Genomic DNA, 22,846 nt, shown 5'->3' with positions numbered 1-22,846 from the left:
ACAATTGAATAATTAAATCTCACAGTAATAAATCTTGAAGATCTTGAAGAATGCACAAATTTTGGGTTTGCAGCCGTTGTTTCTTCAAGTGAATATTATTTTTTCAGCAGCTCTGTGATGAATGGACTTTGAATAACTGTCATGTTGAATGTCATGAATATGTGAACAATTGAATTAAATCATATTGGCTAAAAACGTTCCCTAAAAAATTACACTTAGGTTCAAGATCAAGGTCTAAGAGGGTATAGTTAAAAGGGGTTTATACCAAGTGACATTCTCGTGATCTGCCAAAGTTTAACTACTCCTCACCACTCAGCATTTTTGAGATCCCATCACTTTTCAAGATGGGTGAAGCAATCTCAAACATTCCTCTGATATACGTTTTAACGTCTTTATTTTTAATTTTATAAGAACTGAATTTTCAGCCTTTGGCAAGACTTTTCGTATATACAAAAAATTGTAATCTCTTGTGAACAATTGAAATGATTTTCAAGTAATGCAATGTAAGGTTTGAAATTGCAGTGGTTCTCTAAATTGAAAAAAAAACCTGCTTTTTTTCAATACTTCGTTTGAAAATGAAAAATATAGCGAAAAAGGATTCATCATCTAACTTGATGATCTCCTCAATGCTACACATTTCAATCTCGCTTTTTTTCAAGAATTAACCAACATGTTAACGAGCAGTATATTTGTAATTATCTGAGTAAAAAAAATGGCAATATTCATGAAATTGCTTAATGCTCAATAATTCCATAGTCCAGAACTTGTTTATACGGAATTATTTATTAGAACTGGACTTTTCCGATACCTTTTTCTAGAATATATTCAATCATCGCACATCTCAAGGATATAATACGAGTATTCTGGTTTTAGTGTTGGGGAGAAAAAAAATAAGTTATGTATAAAAAGTTTCGAACGATCAAGAAATGAAACCGCAACCACAAAACGATAATTTCGTAGTCTTCACATCTAGATGCGAAGATGCGGACGGTGGTTTGACGGTTACCTTGGTGACGGATGTGGTATTCCCTTTACCCAAATCTAGGTCCGGGATGGCGGGTAGTCCAAAACCGGAGAAATCATCAACATCCGCGATGGTACCATTGCTTGTCCCGAAGCGGTTCAGAAGAGCACCCATCTGTTCTCGCATTCGCCTCATGGCGCCTGTGAACAAAAGAAAATTCATTGAATTCTGAGAAAGAAAGGTCTTCAATGCCCCACAATCTGCATTTTATTAGGTGTACAACTTTGCTTCCGCCGTTTTGCAATATATGGCTGTAGCGATAAGTGGTAGTCGAAATAAATATATCGTAGATGTCACACAATAAGCTTAGGTATTTGTTAACATAACGCCATCGAAATATTAGTCGATTGATTAAGTTATTCTCGATTAAACATGTCAGCTTACGAGTCAAATTCTCGTCATTTGCGGGAGGTTTTAATTTTCTGCATTATAATAATAAACCGACTTTATTCAACAAATGTACATACATTTGCACTGAAAAGGCGAAGATTAGCTAAAGCTACTCTTAAACTCTCAATTAATAACTTAGCATTAATATAAAGAAACCTGCGGCTGAGGCCTTATCGAATGATCTCAATGGCGAGACCGCTATTAGTAAAAGAATGTGCTGGGAGTGCTTTCAACGCTTCAAGAACGGTGATTTAGACGTCGAAGACCAGAATGGCGGTGGAAGAGAGTTCGAAGATGCAGAATTGGAAGCATTACTTGATCAAGACTCGTGTCAAACGCAACAATAATTGGCATAATCTTTGGGAGTGACGCAACAAGCCATTTCAAAACGCCTGAGAGTCATGGAAATGATTCAGAAACAAGGCAATTGGGTGCCGTTCGAGTTGAAGCTGAGAGATATTAAACGGCGTTTGTTTGTTTGTGGACAGCTGCTTGCAAAGCAAAGACGGAAGGGATTTCTGCATCGCATTGTGACTGGAGACGAAAAATGGGATCATTATGATAATCTCAAGAGCAGAAAATCATGGGGATATCCTATCCATGCTTCCACGTCGACGGCCAAACTGAATATTCACGGTTCTAAAGTCATGCTCAGTATTTGGTGGCAACAGCTCGGCGGAGTGTATTATGAGTTGTTAAAACCGACTGAAACAATCATAGGCGATCGTTATCGAACGTAATTAATGCGTTTGAGCCGAGCATTGAAAGACAAACGGCCGCAATACAACGAGAGACATGATAAAGTGATTTTACGACATGACAATGCTCGACCCCATGTTGCGAACGTGGTCAAGACATAGTTGGAAACGTTGAAATGGGAAGTCCTACCCCAACCGTAGTATTCTTGGACACTCACTTGTTTCGATTAATAGGGCACACGACCTGGCTGACCAGCACTTCCGGTCTTATGTAGAAGTAAAAAATTGGATCGATTCGTGGATCGCTTCAAAAGAAGACCAGTTTTTTCAACGCGGGATTCGTAAGCTGCCCGAAAGATGGGAAAAAGTAGTGGCCAGCGATGGACAATACTTTGAATCATAAATGTATAACCATTTTTTTTTTAATAAAGACCTTCAAGTTCAATGATGAATCACCTACGTTTATCTGTCCTTCAATTTATTCAAAAGAAAATTCATCGTCGTTTTTACCATGAAAGTGGAGAAGCACAGTTTCCCAAATATATTCGAAAGGAACAAATGCATTTAGAATGAAAGAACGGATGATCTGGATAATCTCGATATTAACTTGGTCCGCACTTCTTCTGTTCCTTTTTACGAAATGACGTAAAGGGGGGTCTAGATGCTTGTCAAACCCCGAACGTTGTGTTGGATAATGTACGCTGTAATATCCTAGCTTTCTTCGCCTAAACCTCGTTCATTCAAGGGTTTTCATTGTGAGGGTTTTCCACTAAGAGGTTTCATTTTCAATATCCCGCTATCTGGGCAGCTGTCAATAGTGAAGCTGTCATATTTTGGTAGTTGACAAGTTGAAACTACGCCATTGCTAAAAATTATATACGCTTCAACAACTCATTCGAATTGTTGAAACTCAAAGTTCGCAAAACTGTACTATATTTTCATATCTTATTGAACGCAAAAATTAATTTCGAAACTTTCTTATTTGATCTTCCTGCACCTAAACCTTATAGTTTTTTAGCAAGTTATTGGTCATTATTTTTAGTTCATGTTTGAATATTAATTTCTGTATAATTCAGAGTTGACATTTTTTTTCTGCATAGAAGTAGCCGCCGATATGTCTACTCGAAAAACATTGTATCGGCGGCGAAACTTGTTTCCTCATTAATTAAGAATTGAAAAAACACTCTATTTGAAATTTTTCCCCATTTTATCGTAAATGCTGTGTCTAAAGTTCAAAAGGATAAAGTGATATAAGGAAATTCATCATTATTCGAGCTTGCGATTCCATTTTTGAATTCATATACAAGGGTGTTACAAAAGAATGCTCCAGGGAAAGGAACTTGGACCTAACGAACAAGTTGAAAACCTATATAGAAAGCTAAGACGCATCTTTCTACAGAGAAGATTGAAAAGCTCGTTGGAGTAGATACCACTCTTGAAGGTGACTATGTTGAAGACGTATAAAAAAAATTGTTTTTATTGGGAAGGCTCGGTACTTGTTGAGTGAACTGTGGAGCGCGCCCCCTGAGGGGGCCCATTTAGATTATCGGGGGGCGTGCGAGAAATTGAAAATTGATTGAAAATAAAAAAAATCATTATTGAAATTTTATGACAAAGAAACATTTTAAGGACTAACTAATGGCTAATATGGGCTTGTTTTAGGGCGCACAATTTCTCTTGATTTGGTTTCCGTGTTGAAAATGGCCACTTTGAGTTCATTTTCTACTTGAAGTTTATTTCTGTATCTGAATTTCAAGATAGCAAGTGCAGAAAATCCAATTTCACAAAGATAAGACGTTGGGAAAAGCAAGAGAATCCTTTTTAAGCGTTTTGGCTTATAGAGTAGTCGTTCGGAAGCTCAGTCCAGAAGTTTGTTAAATATTTATTTTGTAAGATACTTGATGAAAAATATATCAGTTGTTCTTCTTCTTGTGGTGATAGACTAACAGGTCTATTCTCAAAAGGAGTATAATTGTGTAATTTTAATTCCTAGGTCTATGGATAGGGGGAGCAAAATTTATCAAATTACAACAGGAGGAATAAAGAGCAAAAGTTTGAGAAGCGCTGCCTTAAACCGACACTGACCAACTTCATTTGAAAATGGTGCAGATTGAGTGAAAAAGACACAAGAATTTTTTTGGTTGGCTGATTTTTTTTTGATACCTACATAAGGAAGATTCAGGGAATCCGCTATTATCCTATGTCCTCAAAAGAAACGTCAACATTGAACATTATGATATTTCGAAGAAATTCTTGAAAATTCAACTGGAAATTGTTTCGAAATCAAAACATCAATAAATTTCCAGTAAGCGATACAATATTTCATGTCTCAACCTTGAGATGTAATTGAAATTAATGACGATTATCTTCTGATGAATAAGAGTAGAATCCGTTTTCAACGGATGTTGTAATACTATAGCGTGCCTTTAAATTGGTCATAGTACCTATATCGTTCATGAAAATTCAAACATTACGCTAGAGGTAATAGGTATAAACATAACATATTCAATTCAAGGCTGGCCTATTATTTAGAGATAAATGAATGATGATTTACTTATTTTTATAAATATTTCTGTCATATAGGTGGATACGTTTACACTTGATGTCAGGGCCGGCGTTAGGGGTGAAACAGTGAAGCGACTGTTTCAGGCCCTTCTTTTCGAAAAACGGCAATTTAGCCCAGTTTGTGACCGCCCTTTTATATTTCTGAAAAAATATAGTCTTGATTCTTAAAAACAACATGAGTTTGGTCCGCTTTGCTGCGTTTATCAACAATCTCTGCAATAAAAATCTCCAAACCCTCTTTAATAAGCCGCCTGTTCAATGAATAGCACATGACAATCCAACCAATATAAGCAGCATTGCCTATTACCCTAATTGAATGAGGGATGGAATGTATTTCACTAAGACAAAAAACAACACTTCGAATTACGTGGAAGTTGTTCACACATTCAACATGTGAAAAATTCCTACGATTCTGCATTCGAAACTAATTACTGATAAATGCTAAATGTTTTCAGCGGAACCTATGTTTTTAATTCGTTTTCGAAACTTTGCATGCCTTACCGCCCTTTGTATCTTGTGGTGTGATAGGTAATCTTTCATCGATCGTACGCAGTATCTTGTGAATGTGAGAATCAGATATATTACTAACGCATTGTTCATCGGCGTCGAAGAAATCCAGGAATTTATTGTAGGTGAAATGTCCGAAAAAAAAAGAAACCCAGTGGAAACGACTTTAAAAAGAAACGATTAGCAAAAACGCTAGAGAAATCAAAAATGGCGAATTATCATGGCGTGACAGGTTGTTTTCTGTTGGGGGGGGGGAGTGTGTTTATTGATACTTTTTCAGCTGGGGCGCCAAAAAATTCTTTGATTCGGGCGCCAAAATTGCTCATGCCGGCCCTGATTTATGGACTAAATTCGAATGAATGTGTTTTATTTGAAAAATGCTGATTGCATGATGTCAAAGTTTACATTGGAAGCAAATAATAACATCATACAGGATGCTCGATGTTCGTTAAATAGTGAATGCATATATTATTCATTGCAAAGAACCATTTGTTCATAACAATTGAGTTCAACAGCTAGAAAATGAAGTAACCGAATTTTTTCAACCTTTCTCAACAGACAAATTTCAATATATAGGTAACAGATGTCAATAACTAAATAACATGAGGGTTTCCTTATCTTTACGACTCATGATATGAGATCAAGGTCAATATTCCAATTCAGATCTTTGCAGAAAAAAGAATTGTTTACAATTCCTTCGAAATTTCCTTGGATGGGTCTTGATCTCTAACAATGAGGTGAAAAGATAAAAAAATCCTTGTGAACAGATAGAACAAAAAAATTATTGAAGCTTTTTGTTGAACGATGTATCCCCTCGAATTAATTTGAATTTGTTGGATACTAGATTCAAATTTGGAGAAAATCATATGGAGAGGTAGTAAAATCAGGAATAATTCTGAAGAAAAATTACCAGGAATTGGTAATTCAAAAATACTCCTTGAAAGGATTATCTGAATTTGTAATTCAAGGACAATACTCACGAGGAATTTGAGCATTACAATGGATAAAAATATCAAACTGTCAAAATTTTTTTATTCCGAATAGAATTTTATGAGCAGAAGCGCCGGAAATGATAAATAATTCAGGTAGTTTGAGAGATGACAAATTTTTCAAGAGAAGTCTTCGAAAATATTTGATCCAAGGAGTTTATTAAAGTTTTGACGAATTCCTACTTTGATGAACGTCACGGATTGATCCAGTCCACTCAGTGTTATCATGGTGTTTGTTTTCTCTCTATTATATGTTTCTTTTATTGTGTTGTTCACATCAAAATTTTTTAAATTACTGTTATTACTATTTTTATATATTGACTATTAATCCTTTGTGTCCTAGTGTGTCCACTGTGGCGACACAAGTTGATAATTTTTTTCTCAGACGCCTAATGCGCTCACCGTATAGCCACATATTGCTTAGTTCGTGTAAATACCGTATCTACACATAGGAGCAAGAACTACATCGCTGATCCATACGGAAACGCATTGGATATAAACTAATATCCACGATTGTGTACTAACTATATGAAGCAGCTATTTTATCGTGTTTCGAATTGAAAAAAAACATGGAAGGTAGTTTTTTTCTTGGGAAATATATAAAAACTTATTATAAATTGTCATGTTCGTGAGCTGATGTGAATATCATCTAATAATAATTTTATTTTTCGCGTGAATGTCGGTGGTCTCGTCTTGGGGACACAAGGCAAATGGTAACTTTTCCATTTTTTTTTTCAGAGAAAACATCATTCTTATTTCGTGATTTGGAAGAGTTGAATTCTCAGCATTTATTCTCTCTTCTAGAAGAAATACCATCTGGGAACAACTCGGAGGTTGATGATTGTTCTGATGATGAGTTACTTCAAGGGAATGATGCGGAAATTGAGAATGACTTGACTCAAAAACATGTTTATTCACATTATTCAATCATACTTGAATACTATTATTTGATTTTCAACAGAAAAATATCGATAAAATTAATTCCGGTCACAAAGGGTTGAGTATTGCCTGCTGTTTGTAATACTTTGTTAAATGAATGAAATGAAAAAATGAATAAACTTTTCGAAAGGAAATTCATGGATAATGCTACACGATGAGGCCATCTGGATCAAGATTTACGAATTTCTGGAATCTTACCCTGATGTTGAGTACGATGGTAACGAATAAAATCATCTCTACGTATCATCTCGCACCTCACAGCACAAAGATCGATTCAAAAATGTCTAAAATTTCAATAATGCACTCATAAATAAACACCAACTCTCCCACATCTGTCAGTAGGTGTATTCAAAGCCTAATCAAATTGCAAACGAGAAGACCTTCTACTGCCTTTTGAGTTTTTAAATTAATGGCACAAAGCCGATAGTCTCAAGATAATTGGTGATTTTGATCTTAATTACTTACTCTCCATGCTGCGGAAAATGTCGAAGGAGTTGTCAAAGAAACCTCCACCGCCGGCACTGATCACGCCGGTGTCGACGATTGGTTGGTTGCCATATTTAGGGTCGATCAGTTCTGTATCACTTGGACGAGCTGAAAGTAAAGAAAAAGTGTTAGTATAGGTTATTGAAACCCTGTGGTCTTAGACAAAACACTGCAGCAGTGGGAGTTGAGAAAAGCCTCTTAGCGCCAATGGCGTATCCAGGGCAGGGGGATGTCTGCGGTAAAGGGGATAATTGCTTCCAAGCCACGTCGAAATATTCGTAGTTCAAGAGCCGAATCAGTTTTCAACAATGAGTACATGCTTTTAGGATATGCAGATTTTGCTTTTTTCATTTATACTTAATAACTATAATTGTGAAGTATGACGACCTTTATAAGATGCTATATACAGATGATAGGTATAGGTCCTTTTAAGGAAAACTGCATTATTGAAATGTCGACGTTTCGATATATTTGATTATCTTCTTCGGGGCTATCAACAGTCAGTTTTCCGAGTTAATAAAATTATCTTAGAATAATTCAAGGGAAAGCACACTTCCATCAATCTCATTTTACCTAGCACACCTAGAAGTGTGCGTTCCCTTGAATTATTTTAAAATAATTTTATTAACACGGAAAACTGACTGTAGATAGCCCTGAAGAAGATATCAAATATATCGAAACGTCGGCATTTCAATAAAGCAGTTTTCCTAAAAAGGACCTATACCTATCATCTGTATAGCATTAATAACTATGAAAATTGAAAAAGCTTTTATTTATTTCCATGTTGAGCAGATATTGTTGACTGGAAATATTATATTAGGAGTACAACTTTGCTTCCGCCGTTTTGCAATAGATGGCTGTAGTGATAGTCGAAATAAATGGATCCTAGATGTCATACAATAAGCTTAGGTATTTTTAAACATAACTCCATCGAAATATTAGTCGATTTGTGTCTGTATTATGAAGTTATTCTCGATTAAACATGTCAGCTTACGAGCCAAATTCTCGTCATTTGCGTCAGTTTCAATTTTCTTCTTCAATATGAAGAAATCTGCTGCTGAGGCACATCGAATGCTTTCAAATACCTACGGTGAGGCCGCTATTAGTGAGAGAACGTTCCGAAAGTGTTTTCAACGCTTCATGAACGGTGATTTTGATGTCGAAGATCAGCATGGCGGTGGAAGAAGGAAAGGTTTTCGAAGATGCAGAATTGGAGGCATTACTTGATCAAGCCTCGTGTCAAACGCAACAAAAATTAGCAGCATCATTGGGAGTGACGCAACAAGCCATTTCAAAACGCCTGAAAGTCATGGGAATGGTTCAGAAACAAGGAAATTGGGTGCCGTACGGGTTGAAGCCGAGTGATGGCGATTGTTTGCCTGTGAACAGCTGCTTGCAAGGCAAAATCGGAAGGGATATCTGCATCGCATTGTGACTGGTGACGAGAAATGGGTTCATTACGATAATCCTAAGCGCAGAAAATCATGGGCTATCCCAGCCATGCTTCCACGTAAACGGCCAAAGCGAATATCCACGGTTCCAAGTTCTTGCTCAGTATTTTGTGGGGCCAACTCGGCGTAGTGTATTATGAGTTGTTGAAACCGACCGAAACAATCACAGGCGATCGTTATCGAACGCAATTAATGCGTTTAAGCCGAGCATTGAAAGACAAACGGCCGCAATACAACGAGAGACATGATAAAGTGATTAGGCAGGTTATTGAAAGTCCTACGCGAATTACATTCTTGGATATCACAGAACCAAATATCTAATGGTGCAAATGAAACATGAATGAACGAGCGCTCATATGATCCTGACTTCACATTAGTGCTTTCGTCATTTGAATTTTGATTGGTTTTAACAATGCTAATGGCACGAAAGCTTTGAACGATTCTTCTATATATACACGCAAAATCTTAAACTTATCGAATATGTATTCACGGAAGTATTGAGTATTTCTTTTGCAATCTTGGAAATTTGCACGGAACTGTTATTTCATATCAACATTAAAAATTTCAACTGTGTCAGTCTTTTTCGACAATTTAGTATCACCAGTGTCTAAATAACAAGCACTCAGACAACAGATGGCCGAAAAAGTTCCAAATTGTCCTTCTCCCAAGTTTTATTAGTTTGAACAGGTGAAATTTTTAAATGAAATATTTCAGAATTACTAATTTCTTTTATGGGTAGAATTTGAACTCAATTCATTCGTATGCAGATATCCTGATATTTGTACCTCGTTGAATATTTTGAATTACATATTCCGTTGCTGATAGCAGTTAAGTTCATATAGGTATGTAATTGGATTCTACAGCACATTTCCCTCTGGAATTATTCGAGTTACGGATTATACCTTATACTGTACCAGAAAATCCTGTTTAGATGTTGCCATATGAAACAAGAAGAAAATGTTAACATCCATGTGATTTCCACAGTTCATGTTTTTTTTTTTTAATATGGCAATTAATTGGATGTAGAATTTGTTACATAATACAACATAACAAATTAACGCAAATTTCTATTCTTGATAATCAAAGGATAATGGTATATGATAATTTGAATATTGGATTTCGAACTGAATTTTTTTTTTTCAGAAAATGTATTTCGAAAATTTATAATGCGCGTTGGACTTCCACTCCAAGACGGAAAATGTCTGATGATAAATTATGCATCATAACGTAAAGCATACAAGAAAGTTCGTGTAATATTTTTCAAATACAACCTTCATCAGGCTGCAGCAGACCAGCAGTTCTATTCTGAAAGTCAATGGAAATTCCTAAAATTGTTTGAAGTTCCTCCTCTCATGGTTTAGTTATTTTGTAACATTAGAAAATACTATAGAATTACAATGAGCTTTGAGTCACCATCAGTCATTGATGAATGTTGAATTCAACATCACACATAGTGATGATTCTTTCGTATCATCAGAGACAAAGCGAAATACCTACCATATCAAGTTGCGATCGATTGATGATTTGTAAATGTACCTATACAAGAGAACATCGCAAATTTTACAATATGATTTAGTATTTTTTTCTTATTCCATAGAATTTTCAAATCGTCGATTTATGAAATGAAAAAGTAAAAATGAGTATAAAATATTATAATATAAAGGTAGGGTCAAACCAATACTTGAGGTAGAAATTATCAACATACGCTCACATACTGGTAAAATTCAAAAGGAAATCTAAAAAAAAATTCCGAAACGATAAATGCTAGGACTTAGCAGTAAACATTATTATATTCAGCAATATCGTAACAAGATTTTGGACGTTTGTTCAAACTCGAATTCATACAATTTTTCATGAAATATTGCAAGTAGATTTTTGCCTCATTATACTAAATTAAAGAAGTATGTACATTTATTTTCTGAGCACAAATCTGAGGTTAAAACATTGTGGTCTGTGACATGCATGAAAACATGAACACGCTCAATGCAATGTCATTTATCTCTTTTTTGGAACAATTTACTTGAGGAAACGAAATGTACACGCATCGTCAAAAACCCCTAGGTTTCTCAAGAAATAAATAATCAATGTTCTGGAAATGAGATGAATATTTTCCTCGTTTTCAACTGCAATATATTTGATAGAAAAATCTTTGTTTGTTACTCTTTGCAGGATGAGATAACAAAGGAAAAATGAGAAAAATCTAAATTTATCGATTATTTATTCTTGATTAATGTTAGTTATTCTACAACTGAATCCAAATTCAATAGTCCGTAATATGACCTCTTGTTTCAATCAACTGTCCTAGGCATCCCACGAATTGAGTCATTAATGAAATTATCAGGCATATCGTTCCATTCTTCCTGAAGGGCTAAACTCAATTCCTGAAAAGTTGGAGGTGGGTTTTGGCGATTGGATATTGCTCTCCCTAAGTAATCCCATACGTGCTCAATTGAATTAATGTCTGGTGAGTTTGTTGGCCAGTTTATTCACTGGATATTGTTCTCTTGAAGAATGTTTTGAAACCCTTCATGTGCGTTATCATCATCATCATACGGCGACCGAACGTTATACACCCCGAGCACATTATTGATCCGCCTTGAAAAGGCACAACTTCCCGGGCGAAATTGAGCCGCTCTAGTCTGCCTGGACCTCTCCAAACCCTTTCTAGTTGACTATCACTTCGTAAACCGAATCGAGACTCGTCCGAAAAAAGTACGTTGCGCCATTGTGGTAAAAGCCAGTCTTGGGGGTGGTGTTCTGCCCTTTGCCGACATGTCTATGTCTAGGTGATAACCAGGGTACTCTTAAACGACTTCTTGACCTTAAATTTGAGGAATGCTACCTTCTTCTTATGGTACTGGTTGAGACTACCCGTCTTCAGGTCCTCAAAAAATGACTTCGAAGGGCTGTTACAGATACCGTTCGATTCCTTCGAGTGAAATTTGCGATATAATGGTCTTCCCTTGCAGATGTTACTCTGGGTCGTCCAGGTACCGGTCTCCGGGCAACGCTGCCGGTTTCCAGGAAAAGGACCCCTATGCGTCTTACTAAAGTCCCTGGAATATTCGGACGTTGCACAATATGATGGTTCGATGAAGCTTCTTGCCCGGTCAAATTGAGAACTCTCGTTATTCGCTGAAAACTGATTAACTTCAAATACACCTGTATTCTCCCGAAAAAGAAACATTTTTTCTGGTTTATTGTTTTCATTTAAGTGACATGATAATGAAGAATCCACTCACAAAAAATTGTCATGTTACATTCAAGAAGTTGACAGTTGATAGGGGGCGCCAAGACTTTTGACGATGTGTGTATATTGAAATAATTGATAAATGCATCCTTGAAAGAATCGACCCTTTCGATATCGATATATCATTATTATGGTATATCGTTAATAGGTATATCGTCATCAAATGATGTAGGGACATACCACATTTAAGTTTATCTATTTCGGATATCTCACTTTATCGTTGAACTCTATATTACATACACAACAATTCAGTTGAATCTGATTGATAGATTCCAATATATCAAGATTTCATACAAAAAAGAATTATTTTTCAATCTCACAAAATTTCGCATAAACATTCGTTTTAAAATATTTTTCAACTAATTACTAAATTTCAGTTCCATAAGATATTTTCTCTAATTCTGTGATTATTCCGTTCATTCTTCCACATCTTGTAGATCAAAATCGTGCGAGAATATATCAGAAACGCACAGTTTTCATAGTTATATTTTATTATTATATGTTGGTACTCCGAACTTTCCGCCACGGCTTTATCTGTCAATTCATCAATTTGCCTTAAAGAAATCAGTTCTGCCAACCAACATTTTTCAATGCAAAAATCACAAAATGATATTTATAGAAATATTTCATTAATTTCAATAAAAATGCAATGAATTAGAGAAAATAATGTATAATACTCGTACAGAAGGCTCATTCTACCACTCGTTCATTCAAAAACTCGCCACTTCGTGGCTCGTTTTTGAATTTTGAACTCGTGGAAGAATATCAATGCCTTCTGCACTTGTATTATAAATAACTATTCAATTATTATTTTTATCATATGGGTGTACCTTAGGATCTATATAACGGATTCGAAACATGAACCTAGCTTGGAAAAGTAACTATGGCACATTGTCCCTGAATGTCGACCTCGAACTAAAAATTTTTTTAGGCTCCCCTAAATTTGTTAAAAAAATATCTAGCACTGATTTTCAGTTAATATTTTCTTTACATGGAGAGGTATAAAGTTGAATATTTGAACTACAAATTTTAAGGACATACTCATAAAAAAAAAGTAGACGAAATTTCACACAAAATTTCTGTCGTAATTTCACGAATAACTAACGACTGAAACAAAAAATAAGTAATCATTGGACGGATTTTGCCCAACGGCAAACTTAACTCAGCTTCCTAGAACCAGAGCGAAAAATGCGATGAATGTCCAATGAAAGGATTTGGGATTACCATCTTGAGTATTCCCATACAGCAAACCTCAAAGAGCGAAACAATGAAATATTCTCTCAAATATTGACCAGGCAAAATAATTGGATGCGTTCTGAGAAATAGAGAAACTTGGCGAAAAAATTCGAACGATTTCATTTCTCATACGTCTAGAAATTGCGTATCATTTTTAAACTCGTCGACCTTGCGGGAATTCTTGTCGAATGTAAGGAATATATCGGTTTGAAATTAGCATTGTCTATAATGTTGCGAATGTCACGAATCGGTTAGTAGATGATAGCCCTAATAATGTAATCGGATAATTTTCATGAGTTCCCTGATTATGTATCGATTACGAAATCTTGTTTGTCGGAGAATAATATCCAATAGTTTCCAATTGCTGACCAATTTGTTGCTTTTCTGTTCATTATTTTCTACGCTATATAACCACCTATTATACAGGATGTTTCCAAATTAGACGTGAACCTTAGAGTAGGTGTTGGTATCACTCATTTCCTGTCGTTTGAGCCATATTTATTGATATCCGAAAATGAACAGTTCCCAAGATATTTGAGTACCTATTTAATTGTATTTTTCAAAAAATTTTCCACTTCATTTCTCGTCAATTTTTTCTACGTTGACCTAGTTTGATTATAATTTCGAATTATTTTCATCAGAAATGCATGAAAAAAGCAAAACTAAGCTGTATAAATGTTGAAAAAGAATTAATATGATTTGAAAGTTGGTATATTCATTCAAAAAATTATCGAAGGGACCTATTGCCTATTGCATTAAAATAATTTACAACTTTTCACTTTTCGAATGATCAACGTTCCACGAAAAATATTCAGAATTTAAAATTACCATGTGAAAAGTTGTCAAGTAGTTTGTGCAAGCAGGCTCAACACATATTTTTGTGCACCAGATTTTTTATTTCAATTTTTGAAATTGACATAATGCAAAGTGAAAAGTTGCAAAGGTAGTTGTTTGGAGCGATAGTTCCAAGGTCATCATTTTTATGAAAATAATGCCTTGCCCTTCAAAGATCCAATTCTGGCTATATTGCCCTGGTTATCAATTCATATTTATAACTAAAACGCTGTCTCCTGTCCCTTGAATTTGCCAGATTGTCTGTCTGGCCTTGGAGCTGGCCCTGCTGGCTGTTATTACTTGCATCGGCATGTCTATATGCGATCATTTTTATTATGCAACTCGTTCCAAGAATCAATTATTTAACCGTCCTTCCTAGCCTATTGAATGAATTGCCACCCTGGATCGTGATGAGTTTATTCAATACATCCTTCAATCTATTCGTTTTATGAAATCTGAGATTGCTGATATTGATAGGCTGTTTCGAATGGGAATGAGTAAATATTTCTCTATTTCAGTATCGTAATGAGTTCATTACAGTACTTAAAACAGTGGTGTAATGAACTCATTACAACATCGTTTTTAGTTATATTATCCGTTTTCTGGTTGTCTACACTGATTTTCGATACTACCAATTTTCATCAAACGTCAATTGTCAAATTCGCCCCTTTGTCGCTTGTTTTCGTATTTCGCATTCGTGTTGGGATAGGAGCCCATTCTGTAACTTGTTTCAAAATATACTATTATATTGACTGAAAAACTATCCATCAATTTCAATTATACCAAAACCGCAAATGTCGTTTTTAAAATGCACAGTCTAGAAAAAACCCACTCCAACAATTCTTCATGCAACAAGTGCCAAAATCTTGTCAATTGGTATGACAGTCATTAAAACAAGTTTTATTATTTTTATGTTTTTATTCCCAAAAAATGTTAATACCTAATTTTTGGTATTAAAAAATAAGAAGTATAAAGCTGGTTTTAATCATGATCAGCTACCAGTTAGTAACGGCTGAAACAGTTTAATATTGGTGTGATCTCCAGATAAAACCAAATTAACATAAATTTAAAAATTTTTGTTACCCAATAGTAGGTACACACTATGCTTTATCTTCATATATTCAGTAGATACAAGATACGGAAGTGAAAGAGTTCAATGCATGCGACGTACGCAACACTTTGTTTGTCGATTTTTGCACGAATTCCATTGCTTCCGAGTCAATTGGAGATAGATAAGCCAGTGATTACTTTTTTAGATGTAAAAAATTTTTGGACCCGAGTTTCGAAATTTCCGCTCACGAAAAGCATTTCGGACTATTCGTGTCTGTCGGTCTATTTTTTAGAAAATCCTTGTTCGATCTTGATGAGATTTGGCATGGAAATTCAGTTTGTCAGATCGCCGCATATAAAATTCAGCTTTTACAGTTTCCGCGTTCAGCCTGTGCATCTGCAACAGTGAACTTTTGCAGATTTTCATCTATGAAGTTGTGTTAACTTCAGCGAAACTTCCTCGCGAAACTCACTCGGGGGAAACTTAGTCATATTTCGAGTTAAATTTCGCACTACCTAAAACATATCTCGCGCAACTATAAGGTTTACATATCTTTTCACTAAACGTATCTCGATGAGCGACACCCTTTATTACTTATTAACTCGATAATAATTCATCAGAAAATTCTATGCTATTCCTGAAAGTTTTTGTAAAGTGAAATTTCGGGATTAGTTAGATTTCCTCCTCCCTTGAAAGATTTCGATTGCCATATCACACTGAAATCCCATAAAAATTTTATGAGAATTGTTTATCGCGAATTACATATGGGTATGTAATTGAACTGCTTAATTTTTATTACAACGAATTATCGTTATTTTTCGAATTTTCATGTTCAACACCATTTAATTTCTTATCATTCAATTTTCTGAGCGATATCAGTAAAAAGCATGAAATTGTTGACGAATCCCAGTATGACTTTTAGTATTGAAAACATCTTTTAAAGATGTTAAAATTTCATCGAAGTCATTTATATAAGTTGAATGAAACAAAATGCCCTTACTACCTAATAAAGATATGTCAGCATTTCCTAGAAAACAGAAAACTAACTGTTAAAATAAATAATACTGTTTCCAACCACTTTAGTCCAGATCAAGGCACACCTCAAGGATCTCCACTTTCGTCATCACTGTATAATTTCTATTGTTATGATATGTACACCAATCCATCTAAAAATCAATATCTGCTACAATTTGCTGACGACACAACATTGATAGTACATGAAAAAACAATACAAGGCTGTATACAAAACCTACAAGAACAAGTAAATACAATCACAACATGGTTCCACAAGTGGAGATTGAAACCAAATCCAAATAAGTCTCAGTTTATCATCTTTGATCACTTAATTAGCCCAAATTCACCATCTATAAATATCAATGGAATAAATATAAAACCGTCACCAACTATAAAATATTTAGGAGTTCAAATTGACAACAGATACAACTTTAATGCTCACACAAAGATGATAAAGAAAAAGACTATTTCCAGAGCCACATATTTTGCCAAATTAACATATAGGTCACAAGGAATCAACATACAAACCGCAGCAAAAATATATAAAGCAATTTGCAGGCCCTTGATTGAATATGCTCACCCACTGTATGCAAACTGCAAATCCAGAGCAATGAAAAATCTACAAGTAGCAGAAACAGCAGCCCTGAGAAAAATAACAAGAATGCGACATCCAAATAATATTCTACATAATCCCCCTAACCAACTTTTATATGAAAAGACAGGAATTGAACAGATAAATGAAAGAATTAAGAGACTCAACAAGAAGTTTCATTCTAAACTCATTGAACATCAGAATATAATTGAACAATACCATGACGATGGAATAAATAAGTCAACAAGAAAACACCCTACACAAACACTTTTGAAAATTTTGAATACCAATTAAATAATATTATATGTTATAAAATGTATTATATTTAAGTATAAAAAAAAAAAAAAAATGTAAATTAAAAGGCTGAAGGACCCTAGGTCGGTGGCCTTTTGTTTAACAATAAATATCAGTTACTACTACTACTACATCGAAGTCACGCGAAAAACACGTGGTGGTAATCCCTCTTAATCGCGGCATTCAATCTGAAGCTTCTTTTAAAATTTCGGGTCCTTGATTATTTTTGAATTTGATAACGGATTCTTCATCAGCGAGTAGAATCTTATAGTTTAAGATCATTCTCCACTCAAAATTACAAAATTACATTGTGACGAAATGATAGAGGGATCTGTTCATGGAAGATCGCTCAAAAATAACTACTTCACACATACCGGTTGTCCCAAGTTATCGTATGCAGGTAATATCTAGCTTATTTTACAAGACAATAAAAAACTTGCTTTGAATAACATCCAAGTACCTTCCCAATGATGTATAAAAAGGGTGGTAGCCTGTGGTAGCTACCCCTAATTTTTATTTTCAAATGGCACCCCCTGTATATTGTCAGTGAAAATTGCGTGTCATTCTATTTGCAATAAAACGATAGCACATACTTGGAATTTTTTCATTAATAACAACAAAAACATACATATTTTGTGAAGTATGAATTGCAACCAAAAAACCTACTATGCAATTCAAAAAACAAGAAACATGTGTTCAAAAGTATTTATTATTTCTCAGTTTTTCAAACGAAGAATTCATCTACCTCTAATATGTGAAGTTTGTATATACATGGGTGGAGGCATTTCATTTTTATAAGAATAAATAAATAACGTAAAAGGAGACACAAAATATTGATGTTTTTGTTGCTATTACTAGAAAAATACCAAGTATGTGCTATCGTTGTATTCCAAATAGAATGACACGCAATTTTCATTGAAAATATACAGGGGGTGACATTTGAATATAAAAAGTGAGGGGTAGGTAGCTACCACAAACTGTAAGTTGTAAGAACCCTTTTCATACATAATTGGGAAGGTACTCTGATGTTATTCAAAGCAATTTTTATTTTTTTATTACCTTGTCAAATGAGCGAGATATTGCTTGTATACAATAACTTTGGACACCCGGTATTAGCAACAATAATAAATTATTCGCAGTTGAAAATAAAGCGCGATCCAGAAAACTGATTGTTATTCAATAAACATCCATGTGTTTTGCGCAATCCTCTCAATGTAGACCATGACATTGTTACGTTTATGGTGTGGCGTTTACTAATTGATGCTAAAACAAACACTGATATTGTTTTATTCGCGAGCAACAGGTAGTAAAACGAAAAAAATGGTACATCGTTCCCTGAGTGGTCACTGACCCCACTGTCCAGGATATCTTCGTTTGAACCGCATGTAAATGCAAGTGGCAAGTGGTCACCTAGGCCACAAGGTGATCGGTTAAGATTCATAAAAACACAATGTCGAATAACAGGAAAATCCGTTGGATTGTTAACATGTCCAAAGGGTATGACGTGATTAAGTGTTGAATCGAAATAGAGAATTCTAAAGGACGATTAAGAAATGAAATAAATTTAAAAAAGTTTTTCGTCGCAAATATTATTCTACTACCGGTTTCGGGACATCTGATCATTTCCCATTATCTGCACTAGGCCAATTGAAAAGTCCTCGGTCTGATGCACAGATGGCGGTGCTTGTATTAAATCCATATGATTTTTAGTTAGTACTAACCTTCAAACGATACGTGTCAAAATTTGACAGTAGTCCGACCATTAGTGTGTGAGAATTGCGTTGTGAGTGTAGCTACTTTTGTTATTTGAAAAAAGATGGAAAAAAAATTCCTGTGCTGATAAAATATTGCTTTTTGAATGGAAAAATACACCTTGATGAAGAGTTTCCGGGGTCTGCACCAGGAAAATCAACCATCATTGATTGGAACGCTAAGTTGAAACGTAGTGAAATAAGCTCCAAAACGGCAAAAGCAGTGGACGCCCAAAAGAGGCTGTCACCGACGAAAAAATAAAAAAAGGTCACAAAATAATTTTGTATGACCGTAAAGTGAAGTTGATCGACATAGCAGACATTGTGAAAATATCATCTGAACGTGTACCTAATAGTATTCACGAATATTTGTACATGAGAAAACTGTGTGCAAAATGGGTGCCACGTGAGCTAACAATCGATCAAAAACAACAACGTGTTAATAATTCTGAACAGTGTTTGAAGATGTTTAAGTGCAATAAAACTGAATTTTGCGTCGATATGTGACAATGGATGAAACATGGCTCCATCATTATTCATTTCACTCCGGAGTCCAATCGACAGTCAGCTGAGTGGGCTGCACAATATGAACCGAATCCAAAACGAGGTAAAACACAACAGTCGGCTGGCAAGGTTCTGGCATCAGTATTCTGGGATTCGCAAGGTATAATATTCATTGATTACCTCCAAAAGAGCCAGACCATCAACAGCGATGATTATATAGCGTTATTGGATCGTTTAAAGAATGAAATCGTTGAAAAACAGCCCCATTTGAAGAAAAAAAGGTACTGTTTCATCAAGGCAATGCGCCGTGTCACAAATCAATGAAAACAATCGCAAAATTGCAAGAATTGGGCTTCGTATTGCTTCTGCATCCACCGTATTTGCCAGATCTGGCTCCTAGCGACTTTTTACTTTTCTCAGACCTCAAAAGAATGCTCGCTGGAAAGAAATTTAGCGCCAATGATGTAGTAATCGCCGAAACTGAGGCCAATTTTGAAGCAAAAGACAAATTGTACAACAAAAATGGTATCGAAAAGTTATAAAAACGTAATTATCGCTGTGTGTAACTATTTAGTGGGTCACTAAAGGGATATCGGAAACCTTTAGAAACACAGGTTGGCTTGAAATACAAAAAAGTTGCGTGATTTAGGGATGAGTGTGTCGGTATGAACAGATCCAAAATATCTCCAATGGTTCCCGAGATATCTCGAAAAAACTGAAAAACAGAAATTTTTTCTGTATCAAAACGTTGTTGTCCAATTTTCCAATCGGCTATGTTCTACGCATTTCAAAGTCTACTGGCTTTAGTTCTTGTTTCAACTGAATCTCATAAGAATAGTGATACAAATCCAGATGTAAAATACATCACAGCCTACCGTGAGAGAGGCCCAAATGTTGTGCGCTCTTTCCTTACAGCAGTAATATTTTCGGTCGAGCGCGCATTTCGATGCTTTGTGGGCCTAAAGACATCAGTGATAGATCTAGTCTCTTCGATTTTTTTCACTGTCTTACCAATTGTACGTTCAGATGAGCGATTTCATAGACCATAATCTGTCCGTAATGTATTCACTACAGAATCATTATTTTAGTAGTTTTCACATGTTCAGCATTAAATATTATTAAATGGCTAAACATATAACGCTCTGTATAACAGTTTGACATGTTATTGAAGCAGGGAAACTTTGTGTGTGATTTTTTTATTTCGAGATATTATATGGGATGAGAGGTTTAACTGATGAAACATTTCATCATATTTGAAGTGTTTCATTTTAACAATTAAGAGGAACTAAAAAAAGGATCGCGCGAATTTGAAAATTACGTTATTCATCGAATTCACGCTTTTACAAGTTCTATGCGAATAACAGAAGCATTTCACATAATTTCGACATCAAATATACCGATGGTATATGGATTATTGATGAGTTACAATTACCCATGTTGATGGATTCCCGCAACACTTGCATAATCATATGCGGGTGCCTATAATTAGGTTCCATTTCTATCTAGATATAGTGATGTGGAACACCGATTAGATATGAAGTTTTCATTCGATTTCTCCAGAATTACCGGGATCAGTCTTTATTTTCGATATGTGATCGATAATGCAGTGGTTAATTGAGTATTATGAGTGGACTTATCTATACAACTCCTATCTTTCGATTAAAAATTACATATTTCATAATATGTACAATAAAAATCTTGGAGCACCGTAAATTCGAACCCAAGTTCTAACAACCAATCAAATTTTGTCATTTTGTGTCGTATGAAACAATTTCACCTTCACCCAATCATGTCAACATGACAATGATAATTGCATTCAGTGCAACAATCAATCACGACAACACGAACGAGATTGATAACTTCATTCCAAATAAACTTCACGTTTTGGCAATGCGTATGTTCAAAGTACAACAAAGTATAAATACGCTAATCAAAGAAAATTTGCCAGAAATACAATCCTAACATTCATGGATAGTGTACGAGCTAGAAGGATCAACATGGTATAACACCTGATTTTTGTGTAACATTTAATTAAAAGGATTTTTATATTCGATTGAGTCAGTGAGCTGTGAACATTTCAGCGGAATATATTTTTCATTAAAAATAATAAATGAAAGATTGTAATCTTAACAGAATTAAAGGCAACTTTCAGCAATCATTTTTCGTTTCCGTAGTAGGTACATAGTTTCGTGACAATGTCTATATTTTTTAAATGCTGAGCCGGATCGACTCACAGATGCGATCGAGACGAAAATTTGCCCTTATATTCTAAATAACAATTTGACGCCTTATCAACAATTTCTGGTTGATCGGTCCACCAGCAGAATAAGAGAAAGTTTATGAAATATAGCAACAACTCAATGGCTTTCATTGGCACCAGATGGGGCTTGGAAAAAAATCCCAATATTTCAGCTGTTTCGACCAATTTGAAATTCGGCAAGTAAGTTCAAAGTCATGGTGATTGCATAACCAGAAAATTCGAGCAGAATATCAAAAAAAATGAGGCTAATGTTCCAAATATTCTCTCGAATGTTCATTCCAAATTCCAGGAAGATCATCCTATCAGAACTAGTCATCCAGATGAAATAACACAATGACATATATAACGGGTGTTTTTCTTCCAGGTAAGTTTTTAAGTTGGCATTACTGTTCAAGATGGCGACCGATTTAACAGCTGTCAAGTGATTTATTCTCAGTTTGGTTTGGCAATTCATCATGAATAGACTCACGCCTGAACAACGCTTGCAAATAGTGCAATTTCATTTCGAAAATAATGGTTCTGTGCGGAATACCTATCGCGCACTACGTTCATTTTATTTTGTTTAGCGATGAAGCGCACTTCTGGTTGAATGGCTACGTCAACAAACAAAACTGCCGCATTTGGAGTGAAGCTAATCCTCAAGTGTATGTCGAAAACCGTTACATCCAGAAAAACTGACTGTTTGGTGCGCTTTATGGGCTGGTGGAATCATTGGTCCGTACTTCTTCAAAAACGATGATGGCCAGAATGTTACAGTCAATGGTGATCGGTATAGAGCCATGATTACTAACTTTTTCATTCCTGAATTGAACAACCATGATGTCCAGGAGCTGTGGTTCCAACAAGACGGCGCAACATGTCACACAGCTCGTGCCACAATCGATTTATTGAAAGACATGTTTGGTGACCGCCTAATTTCAAGTTTTGGACCTGTGAATTGGCCTCCAAGATCTTGTGATTTAACACCGCTAGACTATTCTCAGTGGGGCTATGTAAAGTCATTGGTCTATG

The 22,846-nt window shown here is 35.3% G+C and overlaps 1 protein-coding gene across 1 annotated transcript in view; it reads right to left on the bottom strand.

The window, feature by feature from the left end:
- Positions 1-22,846, bottom strand: part of LOC123684158 — a 33,576-nt gene that overhangs the window by 5,738 nt on the left and 4,992 nt on the right. Inside the window, exons 2-3 of the mRNA XM_045623314.1 lie at positions 7,578-7,706; positions 1,007-1,164 (exon numbers count right to left, since the gene is read on the bottom strand). Of these exons, the coding sequence (XP_045479270.1) occupies positions 1,007-1,164; positions 7,578-7,706 (287 nt within the window). The remainder of the gene's footprint in view (positions 1-1,006; positions 1,165-7,577; positions 7,707-22,846) is intronic.

Source organism: Harmonia axyridis, chromosome 7, assembly GCF_914767665.1.
Source record: "Harmonia axyridis chromosome 7, icHarAxyr1.1, whole genome shotgun sequence".
Lineage (NCBI taxonomy): Eukaryota > Metazoa > Arthropoda > Insecta > Coleoptera > Coccinellidae > Harmonia > Harmonia axyridis.
Note: the sequence above shows the minus strand (reverse complement) of the source record. Positions and strands in the feature narration are given on the sequence as shown.